The following is an 18,906-nucleotide window of genomic DNA, read 5'->3' as shown; positions in this document are numbered from 1 at the left end:
AGCTAGGGGTTTTCTTCTCCGATCAGCAATATTTTGGTCCTTGCGGTTTTGCGACGTCTCGAGCTCCATTATGTTGTATTTTGCACATCTTGAGCTAAAATTTCAAGTCTAATTGTTGAGCTTTTAATTTGACAAGATTGAGCTAAAATTTTCCGAGGTTTATTGTTTATGTGATTTGCTTCAAAAATCCGAGTCCTAAAAAAATTGTGCGTAGTTTGGTGGTCTTTGTCGTGCGGTGGCATAATACTAGCACATGGATGTACGGGTGGCACGCAACTGCTGTCCCGTGTGAAGTGTTTGTTGAACGGGCATAGGGATGCGCCTTGGGAACACGCGGGTGCACTTGTAGGACTGTATTCTTGGTCCTCTAATGCTTGGTTTCTCAACATGATTCCATGAAATGCATCCTTGAACCCCTTTAATCGCTTGACTATGCTTGATGATTCATATTCAATCACTATCAATTAAGTTTATACGATTGAGACAATAAATATTCCTAAAATTCCTTCAAAAAATTAGGACATCATGCCTGATTAGATTCATATCATAAATGATATGATTCCTCGTGAACATGAAAAACAAATTCGAATATTTGGATGAATCGAGCCCTCGATCCAAAAACACAATGAATATTTAATTTATCCAGATCTTTGAGACAAGTATATTGTGATATTCAAACCTAAACCATAAAAACCTAGTGACAAATAACACGGATATTAAAATCGCTCTCAAAAGAACCTCCAAAGAAATTGTATTTGACAATCCTCATGAAAGAACAATTGACAAACATCACCAATATAAAACTTTGATTAGTTTAATTTGAAAAACACAAAAGGTGTACGTAACAAAGCCAAGCTTTGAATTAAGAGATAACTCTGAAAATATCAATAATAATCTAAATAACAATGTTTACAATTTTGATTATATGTAAGAAATGCAACAAAGCATGTAAATCTAGAAAACTAGGGTTTCTGACCGACAATTTCGACTAATTTAGCAAGCGGACTAGGTCAAGTTGTAGTAAATGGACGACAAGTCCAAGTATCGATCTCACAGAGACTATTATTTAAGTACTAAGATTTAACTTATTCGATTTAATCTAGACAAATAATAACAAGTGATTTGATGATAATTTAAATTAGTTAAATTAAATTAAATTATGTTAAATTAATAACTAAAATTGAATTTGCAGAACAGCTTGGAACTTGGGGGTTTTCAAATTTAAGAAAATGATCGGGAACACACAACGGTACCAAACTTTGATTATTGTCACGTATTGGAATTAATTAACCACAGATTATCCGATGTCACAATGAAATTCCCTGAATTAACTATAAATCTACTTCTAGAATTTATAATCCTATTTTCATTTAATAGTCCAATATGATCGGGAACATACAACGGTACCAAACTTTGATTATTGTCACGTATTGGAATTAATTAACCATAGATTATCCGATGTCACGATGAAATTCCCTGAATTAACTATAAATCTACTTCTAGAATTTATAATCCTATTTTCATTTAACAGTCCAATTAATTCTAGTTGAATTTAATCAAACAAAAACGCATTATTCAACGGTGGAATCACAGCTGTCGCCTAAAATCGCACATTGAAACCGAATACTATATCTAGTCGATTTTAACCATGTGTTGATTAATATTTTTTAAGCTAAATTCAATCTATTCTCTTTCGAGTCAAGATCAAACAACAAACATAAAAGTAATTGGCCAAATTAAGAGCACGAAAATTACGCAAACATTAATCAATAACATAGAATTAATTCATAAATCAAATAATCCAATGCACGAACAGAATCAATAGTTTGTCCCTATCGTGGTCCCGATCATAAGAAAAACTACTCCATAAATTCAAAACTAGAGTCAAATATAATATTCGAATTCATGAATAAAAATAAGAAAACAAGAGAGGAGAAAATCTTAGTGATGGTGCGCGGATCTTGCGTAGGAAATGCGCGGTTTTCTCCTTTTTTCCCAAGCCGTCTCCGTCTTGCTCTCTTTTTCTCCCAAGTCGTTTTGTTTCCAGTTCTGTCAAAAGTCCCCGAAATCTTTCCTTTCTTTTCTTTTTATCTCCCTTTCCCCAAAATCCTCTCCAAAATCTCCATAAAATATTCGGCAAATCTGATTATGATATGAAGGGCACGGACCCCGTGTATGCATCCGGGTATGGGTCCGTGTAGACACTGTGATATTCATTCTCGGGAAAACACGGGACACGGACCCTGTGTAGAGGTCCGTCTTGGGGTCCGTGTAGGATCTGTCAAAATCTTCTTTCGGCTTCTAAGGCACGGACCCTTAGACGGGGTCTCTGTAGGGGTCTGGATACTCTCCTTGTGCTATTTTTCTATTTTTTCGGGTATTTCTGACATGGCATTGTGAAGCTTGACTTTTTTTTCCCTTTCGTTGGCTTTAATCATCTTTCGGTCAAAACACGAATTAAGCGCAAAACTCGGAGTAAAAACGCCAGATAAGCACGAATACGACAAAATAAAGTCCCTAAAACGCTATATAATTCGTGCTTATTAGTTTCCTTTTTAAATTTTCATCGCGGCACGTTGTAGCGCACTGAAAACGTGTTGTGCATCGCGTGCTGAAGTTTCGCACATGTTTGGTAGACTTTGGAACGCGGTTGCGCGCCTTCTGTTGTCCCGTGTGCAGTATTTGTTGCATGGGAACATGCGGGTGCACTTCTAGAATTGTATTCTTGGTCATCTAGCACTCGAATGCTTGGTTGCTCGACACAATTCTATGAAATGATTCACTGAACCCCTTTAATCACTTGACTATACTTGATGCTTAATCTTCAATCACCATGAAGCTTGTTAAAATTTATTCCAAAAATTAGTACATCCTGCTTGATGAGATTCATATCAGAATATAAACTTCATTAATGAGCTATTTAAATTCAAAATGATAAATTCATATGGTTTTCGGTAACGTTCGGCAGCTAACAAATCCTCATTTCAGGTGCCAAATGAATAAAAAATTGTTTCAAATGTACAAAACTTATGCTGGAAAGTTGGAGGGTGATGGACAAGTCATTACATAGTTTCTTCTATATATTTATATATATTTTTCTTTCCATGACGTGAAACTCGCAGCTGTTACCATTCGGTACGCACCAGATAAAACATTGAACTAATGCAATAGTTTGCAAACAACGTCACTCAAGTAAACCACAATGGACATGTTTTGTGTGACAAGTGCGCCCAAGAAAGAATTGGCAGGGAGAATGAAACTCATAATTATTGAACAAACGCTCTAATTCGAGACTTATGCCCCACAATTTGTTCAAGTATCGATAAAACTAGTAGGACAAATTTATAAATATACGGAGAGAATATTTTTTAAAATCAAATCATGTATTTGTAATACAAGATTAGTCTTTCATTTTTATTAATGATGTATTTTCTGTTTGAAAAATAAAAAATATGTATCTTCAAAATTAAAATTATTAGTGAAAATAGATGCGTACATACTTTTGCCAGCTAAATCCACAAAGGTGGTGGTGTTGTTCAAGGCTAGTCGGATAAGGACACTAGCCAAGTTGTGGTATTCAATGCACTATGCATTTTCAGTCGAGTCTATGTATTTGTTCTATTTTTTCAGACAAATGTATTTGTTTAAACAATTTTTTTTTTAACTATGAGATTGATATGTTACCATATCGATCCAAACCTCGTTTTAAATTAAAAATTTTCATAACATATGATCTATAAATCATGGACAATTAGTAATTTAAAATAGCATTTTATATCATTATTTAATTTATCTAGATAATTTCGAAACTAGTCCCTATTGTTTTGTGCTGAAACCGTTGTGGTCCCTTTTGTCAATATGCCGAAAACAACTTTTTAACCTGCGACTTCAAGACATTTTGATCCTCCATGTGACATAATTCTTAAAAATTAATGAAATAGGAAACATGCTCCACATATGTGATATGTCCATGCTTTACCAAGATCAAGGATAATTAGATTTTTCTTCTTTGGGACTAAAAACGTTTTGATCCATTTTACTTGTCCACCTCTCCTTCTACTGTTACTTTTATCCATGAACAAATCCTCTAAAACTAAAAAGTTAGCAAACTTGTTTTTGGCAAATGACAATAAAAAAGGACTAAAACCAATTTAAGTTTCGAAACAATTATATAAGGACTGATTTTTTAAATGGAAAGATACCATGTCAGTCCGGCACCTTTATATAGATGATGATATCATACAAGCGACGGTCCACAAATCTTTGAATGGCCCAGCTGCGGAGTTCGTATCTCATCTCCTACAATCTCCTTCAAGCTTTGGGATGGTAAGAACAAAAATCTTTGTCTCCCATTTCTCATACTCCCACACTGAGATGCACACGAATGTGTATGTGGAAGGAGACTCAGTTTGTATGTTATGCGCAGGTCCTTTTCTCTTTTCAGGATTTTGAGAGGCTTCCTCTCCACTCAATCTATTCATGGCGCTTATGCTTCTGCGGGTGAACTAATCTGTGAGTAACCCAGATGTAATTTAGAAGGGATGACCCATAAAAGGCGTATCTTGATTCTTTCTTTCTTTTCTTTTTTTTTTTTTCATGAATTTTATGTGTATGTATAGGTTGGTTGCAAACTCTGGCATTCTTGGAAGTTATTCATGGGGCTATAGGTGACTTAGAAAATCATGGATTTGTTGTTTGATTTCATAGAATTGTAGTGATTTTCTGTGGGTACAATTTCTGCTTTTGGATTTAAAGGAATTGTTCCGAGTGGTGTGGTGTTTCCTCTGATGCAATGGGGTGGGAGGACTCATTTTTTGCTCGCTATTGTCTGTCGTATTCACGAGGTTCGTACTCTACTCCGGATTTAGCAGTCAGTGTGGGGAATGACATTTACCATTGATTCTTCTATTTGAATCCTGTTTGGCCTATAACCATTTTATCAACCACACCAACAATATTTTTTATATCTTCTTTTACGCTTGTCAGATTAAATAATTCGAGAGAAAAAACAAATTAAATGAGCGGGAGTTTACAAATAACAGATGGAGAATAATGAGATATAATAATTAGTATTGAAATTATGTTGGTTATTTTGAATAAAGAGCATTACTTTCTTGAAAGATTCAATGAGATCTTAGTAGCTTATTCTTATATGTTATAAGATTTTTAAATTTGGATAGTACCCTTGATTTAATTGCTTAGGAACAAAATTTCATACAAAAGCAGGATTAGAATAGAGGAAGAAGGAGAATGTTTGCAAAAAGTTTAGTTTTTCTTCGAAAAAATCAGTCACCGTAGTTTTTCTTGGGGCTGAATGAAATTTTACCTGAAAATTATTGAAATATAATCATTCTGTTAATGCAGGTGCAGAATCTACCTTCGGTTTCCATAGCTTTCTTTGCTTGGAGCTTATCTGAGGTAATCTTATTCGTTTCGTTTATGGTTTTGTTTGGGCTAGTATGTTTGAGATTTATTAAACGTAAAAGTATAAAATCAATGTGTGCTTAGATGAGGAGCTTTATACTTGATTGGTGTCTAAGGCTGGGCTTTATCAAGACATGCTTATTCAAGGCAATTTTTAGACTCGTGCATACCATGCTACTGCAAACAAGAGTTATGAAGAATCTTTATATAAAACCAAATCGGTTCAAAGATCTGATTTTTTAAAAAAGTATCAATTACAATTTGGAAATCTTTCATTGATTTATGAATAGCCATTACTATCTACTATGTTTATGGTGCAATACATAACTCACTTGGATCCAGAAATCGATAATTAATTAATATCTTTTTAATTACCAGTCTTGTTCCTGCAATCTCCTCATTTGTTTCTCATCAGGTCTTCATCAATTTACTTCTTTACAATCTTCTAAACTTCTATACCAGTAAGTTTTTCATTTTCTTTACTGGCTATTTGGATGTAGGTGATCAGATATTCACATTATGCGTTGAATCTGACCGGAAGTACTCCAAAGTGGATCACTTTAATGAGGTGAGAGTTCTTCTACTATCCAAGATGCTTGAACTTCTGCAAGGAAATGGTCGAGAAAAGAATCCAAGAAACTCTCCAGATTATGATTTTGATTTTTATGTCATATTGTTTTTTAGGTACAATGTGTTTATTTTCTTGTATCCCATTGGAGTTTTTCCCGGTGAAAGTAAGCCATTTATCACTGTAGATTCACATCCACCCTTTCCTTCTTGTGTATACTAGGATTCATTTTTTCCTATCAATGCTATGCCTATTTTATGTTAATGATACTACAATCCGTTGCAGTGTGGCTCATGTACGAAGCTCTGCCATTTATAAAAAAGAAAAAGCTCTACACGGACCACCTCCCATTTAGCTATTATAACTTTGTCGTGGTATGTATTATTTCCTTATACATCCCAACTACTTAGGTTTTTATTCAGCCTATAAGCTTAACCTAGATTCATCTAATCCAGTGGCAAAATGCGGAAGACTTCTCCAATTTAGCTTTTCATTTCAGTCTCTAGTTACAGTCCATTAAACAAGGGGAAATTCGTGTTTGCTATTACAATGTCTAGCTAGGTATAGTCGTTTGATATATTTTACGATTGAGTGCCCTGATATTACGAGTATCACAACAACGTCTGAATGCATTTACAAATATTTTTGGTGTATAGATTTGTCTATTGCCGAGTAGATACACAAGCGTGCATTTGAGTTAGTTATTTTGATCAGCTTATGAGAATTCCTATTTGCTACATTGGAATTACCATGTAAACGCAATCCAGATGCCTGTAATAGTTTTTTTTTTGGGCCTTAAATATGTTGTTTACTTCATCAGAGGCATTGATACCCTAGTAAATGATACAGATTGCTATTAATTTTGCCTCAACTTGATCAAATGTGCTTCAAATGGCTAATTTCTAACTTGACATAATTTTTCGAGATTTATACATATGAAACCCAAAGAAAATGGCATTTCTCTTCAAATATTTTCGTTGTTCAGTTTCTCATGGTTTACCATTTCTATTTCTTGTGCAGTTGCTGCTTTTTTGCTATCCGTTTCTGTGGTTGAAACTTTACCTTCATTTATTCAAGCAAAGGCGTTCAAAACTCGGCAAAAGCAAGAGGAAGAAAAACTGAAAAATGGAATTTCATTCTCCGAAATGCAAGGTATGGTAAGCCTACAATAAGCTATACCAGAGGGCATACAGAAAAAAACTGAAAAAATGCAAGCTTTTCTGGAGAATAACTTATCCGTTTTTGTGAAGGAATCTCACTGTTGCCTTTCAAACTTTGAGTACATATGCAATGTAATGGGGTCTAAAAGTATAAAACAAAGTTATGGTTAAAAACTTGGAGTCCATGTTTGATGTACTTTGCATTTGACATAAAGAAAAGTCGGGAGGGACAAAAATTATGTTCCAATTTATTCATCAAGAATACTGTTCCAAAAAATTTGGTGGTTTTTGTATTTATCTTTGTTTATTTAAACCGATGTATCATAGTTTGTGGTCGAAGGGGCCTTGTTTTGATGGTGATTGCCTCCACCAGCCCGTTCGCAGCGTCGCTCCACCGGTTCCCTCCCTTTGTTAATAACGATTCTATTATTTTTATGATGCATTGAGTTGGGAGATGAGTTGTTCATTGAATTCTACTCCTTTGTACTATTAGTCAAGTTTAACTCATATTGACCAAGTTGCTAATTTCTACTTGCAATGGAAATTTACAAGTATATTAGAGTACAAATTTTATACGTGTATTTAGGAAAAAATAAAATAATTTTCTCTTTAATATGATAAATAAATAAAAGTTAAATCATTGCATAAATTTGGTCCAACATCAGTTGTAAAGTTAGCAGTAGTATTGTAGCTTAAAACGGAAATTAGAATTAAGTTGTTGAAATTCTTATCAACTAATTTATTAAACTATTTTTATATCAGGATCCATTGGTGTATCTACTAGTTTACATCCCAATATGTATGTTTCTTTCAAGAGGTCTAGGACATATCCTTTGAAATAATTTATATGCCAATGGATGATGTTGCGACTTCTATATTCTCATGAAACATTTCACGTTTCCCAGATATGTCATTTCACATTGTCTTGATAGCAAAGTTTTTAGCTCTTGCTATTATTTCACCTTCTTCTGAGTGTTTAAAAAACTGACTATGATCGGATTGACATTGTGTATATCTATATCCTTTCAAAACATTTGTGAATCGGTAAAACCTTGCACAAGGTGGTTGCTTGAAGACATAATACGACTTGCTTATCATGCATACCTTGTTATTTGTTATCTCTGATTCAAATCCTGGTGGAATATCCACGTACACTTCCTCCTCCAGATCTTCATTAATAAACACATTCTTGATATCAAATTGGTAGTGGAAGAAAAGCAGGAGGAAGTGAGTTTGGTCCATGGCCAACCCGAGAAAATCACCAAGGTGGTCTGGGATCTTGAACCTTTATACCCGGGCCAAGTTACTGGCTTGTTTATAGGAAAATGTTGACATGTTCACACGATCTCCTTCAGAGCTTTTCGGGATCCTTGTCCATGTTGTTGAACATAAATTGAACATTCTCCCGGGCTCCAAACCCATGATGCAAATTAAAGTCACTTTGGGTCCGAGAAAGACAATGTGATAGCTGAGTAGTGCAAGAGTTACTGAAATCTGGGCAGGTCTATGAAGTTCAATTCCCTACTTTGTTGTTAAATGTGGTCCTGGTCCAAAGGCCACGGGCAAGTGAAAAATGTGCATGGACTTTAGGGACTTGAATAAAGCTTGCTACCCCTTGCCCCGGATCGATCAACTGGTGGACTCCACCTCGGAGTACGAGGAGTTGTGTTTCATGGATGCCTATTAGGGATACCACCAAATTCCCTTGGCCCGGGACGACCAGGATAAAGTCAGTTTTGTAACCTCATGTGACACATTCTGCTATGTAGTTATGCCATTTGGTTTAAAGATTGAAAGGACCAGGACCACTTATCATCGGCTGATGGATAAGATCTTTGAGAAGAAGGTTGGGAGAAACATCGAAGTACATGTTGATGATATCATGATTAAATCCAAGGAAAATATGGGGTGAAATTAAATCCATTCAAGTGTACATTTGGTGTCAAAAGTGGCAAATTTCTCGGTTTCAATGTCATTGAGAGCGGGATTGAGGTCAACCTGGAAAAGGTAAAAGCTATCATAGAAATGACTTATCCTAATACTGTTAAAGAAGTGCATAAGCTCACAGAGAGGATTGTTGCTATGTACCAATTCATATCTAGATCGGCACATCTAAGTTATACCTTATTACAAGTATAGAGAAGGGCCCAAATATATGGATGGGATGATAAGTCTGAACATGCTTTCCAGGATACGAAAAGTCACCTGGCCGAGCTACCCATCTTGGTGAAACCTTAGCTAGGAGAGAGGTTGTGGGTTTACATGTCTACGACTGAGCATGTTTTCAGCTCGGTCCTTATCCGGGAAGAGAGAGCTGATCAAAAGCTTGTTTATTATGTAAGCCAAGCCCTCAAAGGACCTGAACTGAGATGTATTGAGCTTGAGAAGATAACCTTGGCCTTAGTCATTACTGTGAGAAAAATTAAGACACTATTTTTTTGTCTCATCCTATCATCGTTCTCACTGATAGCCCACTCGACAGAATCATGACCAACCCGGATATCTCAGGAATATTGGTGAAGTGGACAGTAAAACTTGAGGAGTATGATATCGTTTACCAACTGAGGGATGCAATCAAAGCTCAAGTCATGTCAGACTTCTTGACCGAAATGAATCAGCCCGGTCATGAAGAAGTTTGGAGAATATTTGTGGATGATGCTACCAGCAAGGAAGGAAGCCAGCGGGAGTTGTCCTAATCTCTCCAACTGGGAAAAATATCAAAGTTGCTGTGAGATTGGATTTTCGAGCTTCCAACAATAAAACTGAGTATGAATTTGTTCTAGTCGGAATGAGATTAGCCTAGGAAACCGGGCCACTCGGGTCATTATTTATTCAGATTCAGAGTTGGTCACGCAGCAGATGAAGGATTCTTAAAAAGTTAGGGAATAGAGATTGATGAAGTATTTGAGGGTTATTCATGAGTTGTCAGAAAATTTTACATATTGAAGTGTGAAGAAAATCCCGAGAAAAGAAAATATAGAAGCCGACAGCTTGGCCAAAATGGCATCTTCTCTAACCGGAGTGAATGAAAGAAGTATTATTCTTCAAACCCAGCTCGTGTCTATGATAGAAACTGATCTAGTCCCCTATGATGGCACATGGACAATACCTTGCTCAAATACATTTTGACAGCTAAGTATCCCGAGGATCTTGGACATGCTCGAAAAATTAAGAGACATGTTCCTCGTTTCTTCGTATCAAATGAAGTGTTGTATCGATGGTCATACCGAGGCCCGATGCTCAAATGTTTGACCGGGGAAAAAGCCATGTATGTGCTTAGGAAAATTCATGAAGGATATTGTGAGGATCATATCGAGGCTATAAAACTTAGTCGGAAAACATTTTTAGTCAGATTCTGATGGCCTACTATGAACTCAGCATTCAAATAGTTCGAGCCTGTGAAATGCCAACGACTTCTATTATAATCTGGTCACAGTCATGGAACCTGTCCAAGAATCCTGCCCATTTGATCAGTGGGGCCTGGATATTAAAGGACCTCTTCCAACAGCCCGAGCACAGAAGAAGTTCATGTTGGTTGCAATTGATTATTTCTACAAGTGGGTTGAGGTCGAGCCCCTGGACAAAATCATAGAAGATGAATTTTTGAAATTTTCATAGAAGAAATACTTTGTTGATTTGGCATGTCGAGGAAGTTGATATCTAACAAAGGTCGGTAGTTTTAGTAATGAAAAGTGACAGCCTGGTGTGAAAAAATGAAAATAGCCCAGTCTTTCAATTCAGTTGCCTACCCATGGGTTAATGGGCATACTAACGTCACCAACCGCACAATATAGTTCAAGCTTTGAGATCTAGGATGCAAGGAATCAGGAGAATTAGGTAGAAAAATTTCATGTGTTTTATAGGCTTATCGGACCGCTCCCCATACTGCTACTGGGGAAACGACTTTCAGTTTGGTGTATGGATCTGAAGCCGTGATACCTACCGAGATTGGGTAAACATCAGCCCGAGTCGAAGACTAACCTAAGAAAGAATGATGCGGCTCGGTCTCAAGAATTAGAATTTGTGGAAGATAGAAGAGAAAGAGTTCTCATCCGAATGGATGCCTATCGAAGTCGAGTCATAAGAGCATACAACAAGAGAGTCTAACAACGAGATTTTCAAGTCGACGATCTTGTCTTAAGAAAAGCCAATCTAGCTGGAGATATTGGCAGATTAGAAGTCTGGTGGGAGGGGCATTACAAAGTCATTCGAAAAGTTAGTTCAGGAGCATTGTATTTAGAGGATAACCAGGTCCGAGCTCTCAAAAGACCATAGAACGCCTTTAATTTTAAAAAAGTATTATGCCTGAGTTTTGTTGATCATCTGATTATGATGTTATCTGTACATATGTGTGAAATCTTATCAAAGTCCTGGAGTTTTGAGGCCCCGGCACTTTATCTGATATAGACCTGGGAGGAATAATGCCTGGGTTCTCAAGCTTCCTATCAAAGCCCCGGAGTTTTGAGGCATCGACACTTATCTTATATAGGCCCTGGAGGATAAGGCCCCGGCTTCCTATCAAAGCACGAGAGTTTTGAGGCCCCGACACTTTATCTTATACAGGTCTGAGAGGCAAAGGCCCCGGCTTGCTATCAAAGACTGGGATTTTTTAGGCCCCGACATTTTATCTTATATAGGACCGAGAGGCCTGAGGCTCTGGCTTCCTATCAAAGCCCGGGAGTTTTTAAGCCCCGAAACTTTATCTTATATAGGCCAAGAGGCATGATGTCCGGCTTTCTACCAAAACTCGGGAGTTTTAAGGCCCGGATATTTTATGTTACCTGGGGAAAAAGAGGTTCGAAGCCTTATTCCACCATGTGTTAATTAATCAAGCCGGTATAATTATCCCCCAACACTTAAAAGATTTTTCGAGCTTTAAGCTCATCTCTCAAAGTGTCTCAGTTATATTAGCTTAACCTTGAAGTCCTGTTTACTTCTCGACACTAAGAATTTTTTGGAATGTGTTTATTTTAGTCTACTTATCGGTTCAAATTGAGAAAGGCAAATAACATAACTAAATAAGGTAATTTTAATGTGTTGGGAAAAAAGAGGTATAAAGTGAGGCCAAAGGCCGGAAATGCAAAAAGAAAACAAAATTTTTACAAGCCTAATCTACTGATGGATCGTGTGCTCAACACCTTTGAGGTGCTTCGAACACAATAATCTCAATGCAAAAAGAAAACACAATTTTTACAAGCCTAATAATGTTTACACCGATGAATTAAATCGAGTTTGGTTTAAAACCAAGCGGAAAAATACTCGAATTAATCCTTCGTTAAGAAGACTGTTAAATTTTACAGACTTTTAGCTTGTGTAAACTGATCGACTGAAATACGGGGAATCAGTTCTGGCTTGTATCAGTTCAGTTATGGTGATAACTGAACTGAATAATGAACACTACAAGAAAGTGTTCTCACACACTAAGAGAAATAAGCTTGTAAACTAAGATGATATGATTTTGAAGTGTTTCTTCGACTGGGCTAATTGCTTCCTTGTGAGCTGATATGCAATATGCATGCCCTTTTCTTTGTATCTTCACACACTTGTATATTTCATTGATGGTCTTGATCTTGTATATATAGAAGCAGTGTGACCGTACACCAAGACTCATCAAATGTGATCGTTGCAGCTTGAATATGTTTCTTGAGACTTGTGTCTCGACTTTTCTGACAAGCATTCAGGAACCTCTCGACTTTAATCTTTGCTGCAACGTCCATTATTATACTATTCATAGTACAGATATTTTACTCAGTACATACAGCTGGATTCCATAAGATAAGCTTGTAGCGTTCTACAAACTGATTGATTCCTAACTGATGCTCTGAACTGGTCAGTTGAACTGGTTTGGTGAAATCAGTTGGCTCGTCAGCTGAACTGATTTCACTGATTCAGTTGAACTGGTCAGTTGGGCTTTTCATCAGTTGAGCTCTTCATCAGCTGGTCGGGCTTCTGAAGGTCTTATACCGAACCACTTATCAACTGATCAATCAGTGGAACTGGTCTTTGATACTTCAGTTGGACTGTTTCAATTTGGGCAGTCAGTTGGTACTTTCAGTTTGCTTCTCGAAAGCTTCAGTTTTAGCTCGATAACTGATCATTTCGAAGCATGATCAGTTTCAGCTTCCTGCGCACTTAGGTAAATAATTAGAAACAAAATAACAAGTTTTATTAACATCAAAATCAAGATTGCGAACATGAAATGTTTCAACATCTACATTTTTCGAGCCTATATACCCTGCAGCATCGACGACCTTCCTCTGTCTCAAGATCACCGATATCCTTTCTCTTCCGACGAATGAGGGGGATTGCGTCCTCGGTGTCTGAGGGGGGAAGGGGCTGCTCGGGATCTCGTTCCTCTACCCGAGCCTCTGCAACAGCTTTCTGAGTAGCTCATTTCTTTTCCTCTTCCGCTTTATCAGCAGCCCATCTCTTGGCGAAGGCTTCCTGCATCTCAGGACTACATGCAAAATAAAAGTGTTAACAACAGAATATTATAAGATAAGAGAAAATGAAGGGAAGAAAAAGGTATCGGGTTGAGCACCTGAGGCTTCGAATTCACCAATCACCTTGTCTAAAGGGTCCTCAACCCGGGTACCCAACCCATAAGCCTGAAGATTCTCCTCTGAAATCAGCAGTGAAGAGGAGAACTTCTGCCCTTCTACTAGCTCTTGGCTCCAGATATAAGGTTTTTCATACTTATACGTCCTGGGGAGTTTGGGCTGTACAGGAAGACTGGAAAGAATAACTATTGGACACTTGGGAGGGGAGGGAAAACTAACATAGAAGAATGTTTTTCCCATCCCTTCAGAGAAGAAAGAATATCATCAAGAAAACATTTTTTGATCCGAGCAGTTAAAGAAAAAGCACACTAATTAAACTGGAAAATGTAATAGTATTGAAGGATGGGGGGGTTGATACAGACATTCATTTTAAAAAAGTACGTAGGCCTAGGTCATTATACGGAAAGAGTTGGGGTGGAGTTGATATATAGGGACCCCGAGAAATTGGGACACATCTATGTAGAAAGAGAGGATGGGGAACCGAAAGCCACTGCGGACCTTGTCCGGAAAAAAGCGTAAAAATCCTCTGAGAGTTGGTCAGCTCGGTCTAAGGGACCGAGAATAAGGACATAGTGAAAGGAGGGAGGGGATAGACCCAAGGACTCGGAGGGTCCTCGTAGACCTCAGGATGAAAAGTGCCCACCATGGTGGAGAACCAATGGGTACTCAGGGTAAGAGTTTGGGATTTGACAGGAGGAGGGGCTTTGCCCTTGCCCTTTTCCCCAAAACTAGTGGAGCCTGGCAGCTTGGTGGACGATTTTGGCTTTCTAAGACTTCTTAGAAAGAAGGGCGAGGATTGGTTTTTTAGAAAGAACTGTGAGGAAGGGGATAACAGACGCAAAAGTGGTAGAATATGAGTGCAGCATGGCAGACTCTAGGTCCTATGAGCCACGAGCGTTGGCACCCGAAGTGGAGGAGACATATCTAGGAAAAAAGAGAACTTACGAGTGAATTGGATAATAAACTAGTCGGAAAGGAGATCTTAAGTTCGCCAGAGAATAAGCAAGGTACGCCAGAATTTCGGAAGTAGGAAAGTAGAACTCAAGAATGCAAAAGTGTGAAATGGAGTGGATCGATCGATATTTATGTACGAGGGAACGTGAACTCAACCGTTAATCTGAAATAAACAAATGGACAAGATATACCTCGGAAATAGCACCGGGTAGTTGAAAAGATTGGTCCGGAATACGACGCGAAGTCTGTCAGACACCTATCATTTATATTGTTAAGGATAACTTCATGCCGACATCAGCCCTTGCCCGCTCAAATTAAATAATATCGACTCACTTCCTGCCCAAGGCAAACTTTAACCACTCGAGACAACAAATGAGACTCTAGCCCGAATATTTATTCATCGAATAATCATTGGGACTTAGGCCGGGGATGGGTTGACAAGGTGAGGGATGTAGGGTAAGAATCAATCCGGGGAAAGGAATTACTCATTTATAAACCATCCTTGGGTTTGCGACACTAGAGAAACTGATCAAACCAGTATATGCTCGAGTGAACTCGGGCTTTGAGCTTAGCCCGGGCAAGGTAATAGAACTTAGATGACCAAGGGTCCTATCCACGTTCCCGCACAGTGATCATCTGCCTGAGCATCTTGGTGCATGTGTCAATTCTAAGTCCATAGATATGAGACGCCATGCTTCGAAATCATTGGCATGTCACTCAGCGCATTTAGAGATGACGTGATTAGACTAGAGGTAGTATGAACTGTGAGATATGGCAGTGCGAGGAGGCAAGGTATGGACAGTCAACTTGCCATAAGTAGCAAGCAAGGACTGAAAACAAGAACATCATTATCTTTTCCCCTATAAATACTCAAGTTTACTTGATCTAAAGAGGATATTCACTTAACCGGTTTGCACAAGTACTCAATACATATTATCTATATTGCACTTTCTTTTGCGAAAGACACTCGACTGATTTGAAAGGAGTTGCTACGTCGAAAGACCTTCTGGTACCATACTAACGTTATTTGCTCTTAAAGTGTGCAGATTCCTCATCCCAGGTACCATTTGTTAGGTCTTCTATGTGTCCGAGAAAAACCTACATACCCGGCCTGGTGAATCGGTCACCTAGCTCACCCGATTTACCCAACCAGCATCAATATCTGCTACTAAGGTATATAAGATATCACGAATGGATTTATCAAAATCATTCATTTAAATTCGTGTATAAGTTATAATTATATTAGGAAATATCAACTTATATAAGATTCATTAATATCAGGAAAACTAAACTAAAACATGATTTATATAGTAAAACTGATCATCCTCAAAAAAAATTCCAGATACATATTTTTATTCCAAAGGATCTTGAGATCTCATCTATTTCTTTGCATGCCCCACCGTTTCATTAATTGAAGATAACTTTTTCTTCCGATGCTTCAACTAAAAATGTTCAGGTATTGGAGTGATTTCTGCATTGATCCGAGCCCATCTCTTTAATATTTGACATGTTTGAAATTCATCCCTTTTCTAACAGGTAGATGAGATCCTACTTATGTGAGCAATACATTCACTTCATTTCAACGGGTAAGATCTTGCACACATACAATTTAAAAAAAAAATATGTCCTATATATGTATAGGCAAATCTTGGCCATCCATAGGATGAAATAAACCTTTCTAACACATGGTTTACAGATACTTTTACACACGAATTAATGCAAAATTACCAAATTTAACATCCATTACAATAAAATTAGGAAATTGAAATGTAGAGCTTAGAAACCGATTTTCCTTTCTGGGATTTTCAGATATATATGCACACTCTGAGACGTGTGGAAGGGCAATTTCAAGAAGCTACTTCACTCACCAACCGCTGCTACCACACATATCATGTAGCTGCTGCAGTCTCACACCTAAATCTGTACCATTGTATATGTTACTCGATCCCCTAACACTAAATATTACGTGTCACGCTCTTATTTGCTAGAAATGTCATATTTGTATGTTTATAAAGAAATATAATATAACACATATGATTTATATCAAATTTTTTAGAATTTGAGTAAATGTCGAATGAAACAAAAATATTTGGTCAATTAATGATTTATGATCATTTGTACTAACTGTAGATATGAATTGGATAGCTTATGAACATGACGAGCCCATTTTATGCGAAAACGTAGTTAACAAATTTCATTATTTGATCTTGAGAAATTATAAAATTATTTTGTCAACTCAAATAGATATATGATTTTCCTCACGAGTTCAATTCGCTTCTTCAGGTATATGAGTTAAACTTGAGCTCGTGAAATTGATGAAAATATTTTATGAAATTGAAGATAACAAGTTTGAGTTTTTTTTAATAAAAAAATAGAGTTAAAATCTTTACTCATGATTTATATCCTACTAGCCATAAACTTGCAAGTCATTCTAGAAATAACACAAGAAAAGTTGAGAAAACCCAAATATTTTGATGACAATTTTCATTCTTCTAACAAAGATAATTAATTCTTGTACTTTCAACCCAAATAACATAAAATTGATGATACACAATTGAAAAACACAATCATTGATCACACCACTTAATTAGTTATCTTGAGTTTTAACTCAATAAACATAAAAAAAAACATATATNAGCAGCATCTGCATTTCGAACCCAACCAAACTTCTCCAAGAAAGGATTATTCAAGTTCTTTGTTGGGTAATTATCGATAAAATTTACCCACACATTCTTGCCTTCCAAATCTCTTATGACTTCCCAGAGGCAGCTGTTGCATTTAAATCCTGCACCAAAACTTACCATGAAAACCCTATCACCTTTCTTCAACCTCTTCTTCGCGTCCATATAAGCTAAAACATACCACAAACTACTCGCCGACGTGTTTCCAAACCGATGCAGTGTCATTCTTGCCGGTTCGACGTCAAACTCGCTTAAATTCAGGCTCTGGCGAATGGCGTCGATTACTGCTTTCCAGCCCGTGTGCAAGCAGAAATGGTCGACCCCCGTCTTGAAATTGATCTCCAACCTTGCGAGCGACGCAGATTTTCTCCATTTTTGTTTCATTTTGGTAGCATATTGTAGCAAAGTGAAGCGAATAAGCTCCCGCACCGGTAAGATTTTGGGAGCTATGTTTTGTATGTTCTCTATGAATGCCCGAGTGGCGGCAGAAGGGAGATTCTTGCCCAAATAGAAACCAACGAACCCTTTATCGTCTTCTTTTTGGACGCAGCAATTGTAGGATTCATCGTTTCCTCCATGATGGGTTCTCACTAAAGATTTGAGCTTGAACATGGCCTTGTGCTTCAATGAGGTTTTGTTCGTCAAAATCATGGCACATCCCCCTGTTCTAAAGAGGCAATTTGCTAAAATCATGGACCTCTCGTTTCCGTTGTACCAATTCGAGCTTAACGACTCTGAGGTTAAAACCAATGCAAGAATATTTTTCCGGGTTTTAAAAATGTTTTCGACAACATTTACGGACACCAAGCTCGCGCTGCATCCCATCCCAGAAAGATTATAAACCTTGATGTCTTCCCTCATGTTGTAATAATTGATAATCCTAGAAGATAAAGATGGGACTGTGGCGAACATGGATATGTTTACGATAAGGAAGTCGATTTCGGAAGGAGAGATGATTGTTCTCTTCATCAGTCTGTCGATACTTTTGTGGAAAAACTCATCCGCTTCAACAATCCTATCATTGATGGTCGGACATGTCTCCCGCCCTTCGAAAACCATCCTCGGGGCGTAAGTTTCCTCACCGATGCCAGAATTTACAATGGCTTTTAAGAGGAACTTGTACTCATCGAGGCCGAGGTGCTTGTTTCTCACGATCACATCACCGGAAAATTTCGTGCTCAGCTTCCTGTCATCTGTGGGCATGTAGCATTCGTAGTCCAAAACGTAGCAGTTTTGGTGCATTTTTTTATCTATATTTCTGTATAGCACGAAGAGGAGAGGTACCAGAGGGAGAGAGTAGAAAAAAATGTGAACAAGATCCATATTTCCTTTTTCTGTTTTAGAGAACCACAAGAAATTGATCGGAGAGAATGAGATAGATGTACAAAGGCAATGTATATATGCAATGAAAGCAATTATACATACGCATAAACATTTACATAATTTGTGCTGTCTCTGCAATTCCTCTGCGTGCATTCAATAAATAATACTACTACTCCAACCCATATCTGTATCCTGAGATCTCATTGATCATTGTGGTTAGTGTTTTTGTCAAGATT

The 18,906-nt window shown here is 37.5% G+C and overlaps 2 protein-coding genes and 1 long non-coding RNA gene across 5 annotated transcripts; 1 reads left to right on the top strand and 2 right to left on the bottom strand.

Moving 5' to 3' along the window:
• Nucleotides 1-4,011: 4,011 nt before the first annotated feature.
• Nucleotides 4,012-7,703, top strand: LOC140982169 (uncharacterized). Of its 3 annotated transcripts, XM_073448594.1 has the most exons (10): nt 4,024-4,326; nt 4,427-4,512; nt 4,620-4,667; nt 4,756-4,844; nt 5,365-5,418; nt 5,925-5,992; nt 6,109-6,158; nt 6,278-6,366; nt 7,013-7,144; nt 7,480-7,703. In XM_073448594.1, exons 1-9 carry the CDS (start codon nt 4,268-4,270, stop codon nt 7,112-7,114), a joined length of 645 nt encoding a protein of 214 aa, XP_073304695.1. In that variant the 5' UTR covers nt 4,024-4,267; the 3' UTR covers nt 7,115-7,144; nt 7,480-7,703. The 3 variants fall into 3 exon arrangements, with proteins under 3 accessions (XP_073304700.1, XP_073304695.1, XP_073304691.1); XM_073448590.1 differs by lacking the exon at nt 7,480-7,703 and having other exon boundaries at nt 4,027-4,326; nt 7,013-7,454; XM_073448599.1 differs by lacking the exons at nt 5,365-5,418; nt 7,480-7,703 and having other exon boundaries at nt 4,012-4,326; nt 7,013-7,459.
• Nucleotides 4,578-5,355, bottom strand: LOC140982188 (uncharacterized). The gene is made up of 2 exons (XR_012176217.1): nt 4,954-5,355; nt 4,578-4,902 (listed from the first exon to the last, which is right to left on the bottom strand). It is a non-coding gene; the product is annotated as an uncharacterized lncRNA (long non-coding RNA).
• A 5,805-nt stretch (nt 7,704-13,508) lies between the features above and the next one.
• Nucleotides 13,509-18,694, bottom strand: LOC140971835 (3-ketoacyl-CoA synthase 12-like). The gene is made up of 3 exons (XM_073434351.1): nt 17,296-18,694; nt 13,694-13,954; nt 13,509-13,609 (listed from the first exon to the last, which is right to left on the bottom strand). The coding sequence occupies exons 1-3, from the start codon at nt 18,668-18,670 to the stop codon at nt 13,509-13,511; spliced, it is 1,737 nt and encodes a 578-aa protein (XP_073290452.1). The 5' UTR covers nt 18,671-18,694.
• Nucleotides 18,695-18,906: the final 212 nt, after the last annotated feature.

This window comes from Primulina huaijiensis, chromosome 1, assembly GCF_012295235.1.
Source record: "Primulina huaijiensis isolate GDHJ02 chromosome 1, ASM1229523v2, whole genome shotgun sequence".
Taxonomy (NCBI): Eukaryota; Viridiplantae; Streptophyta; class Magnoliopsida; order Lamiales; family Gesneriaceae; genus Primulina; species Primulina huaijiensis.
Note: the sequence above shows the minus strand (reverse complement) of the source record. Positions and strands in the feature narration are given on the sequence as shown.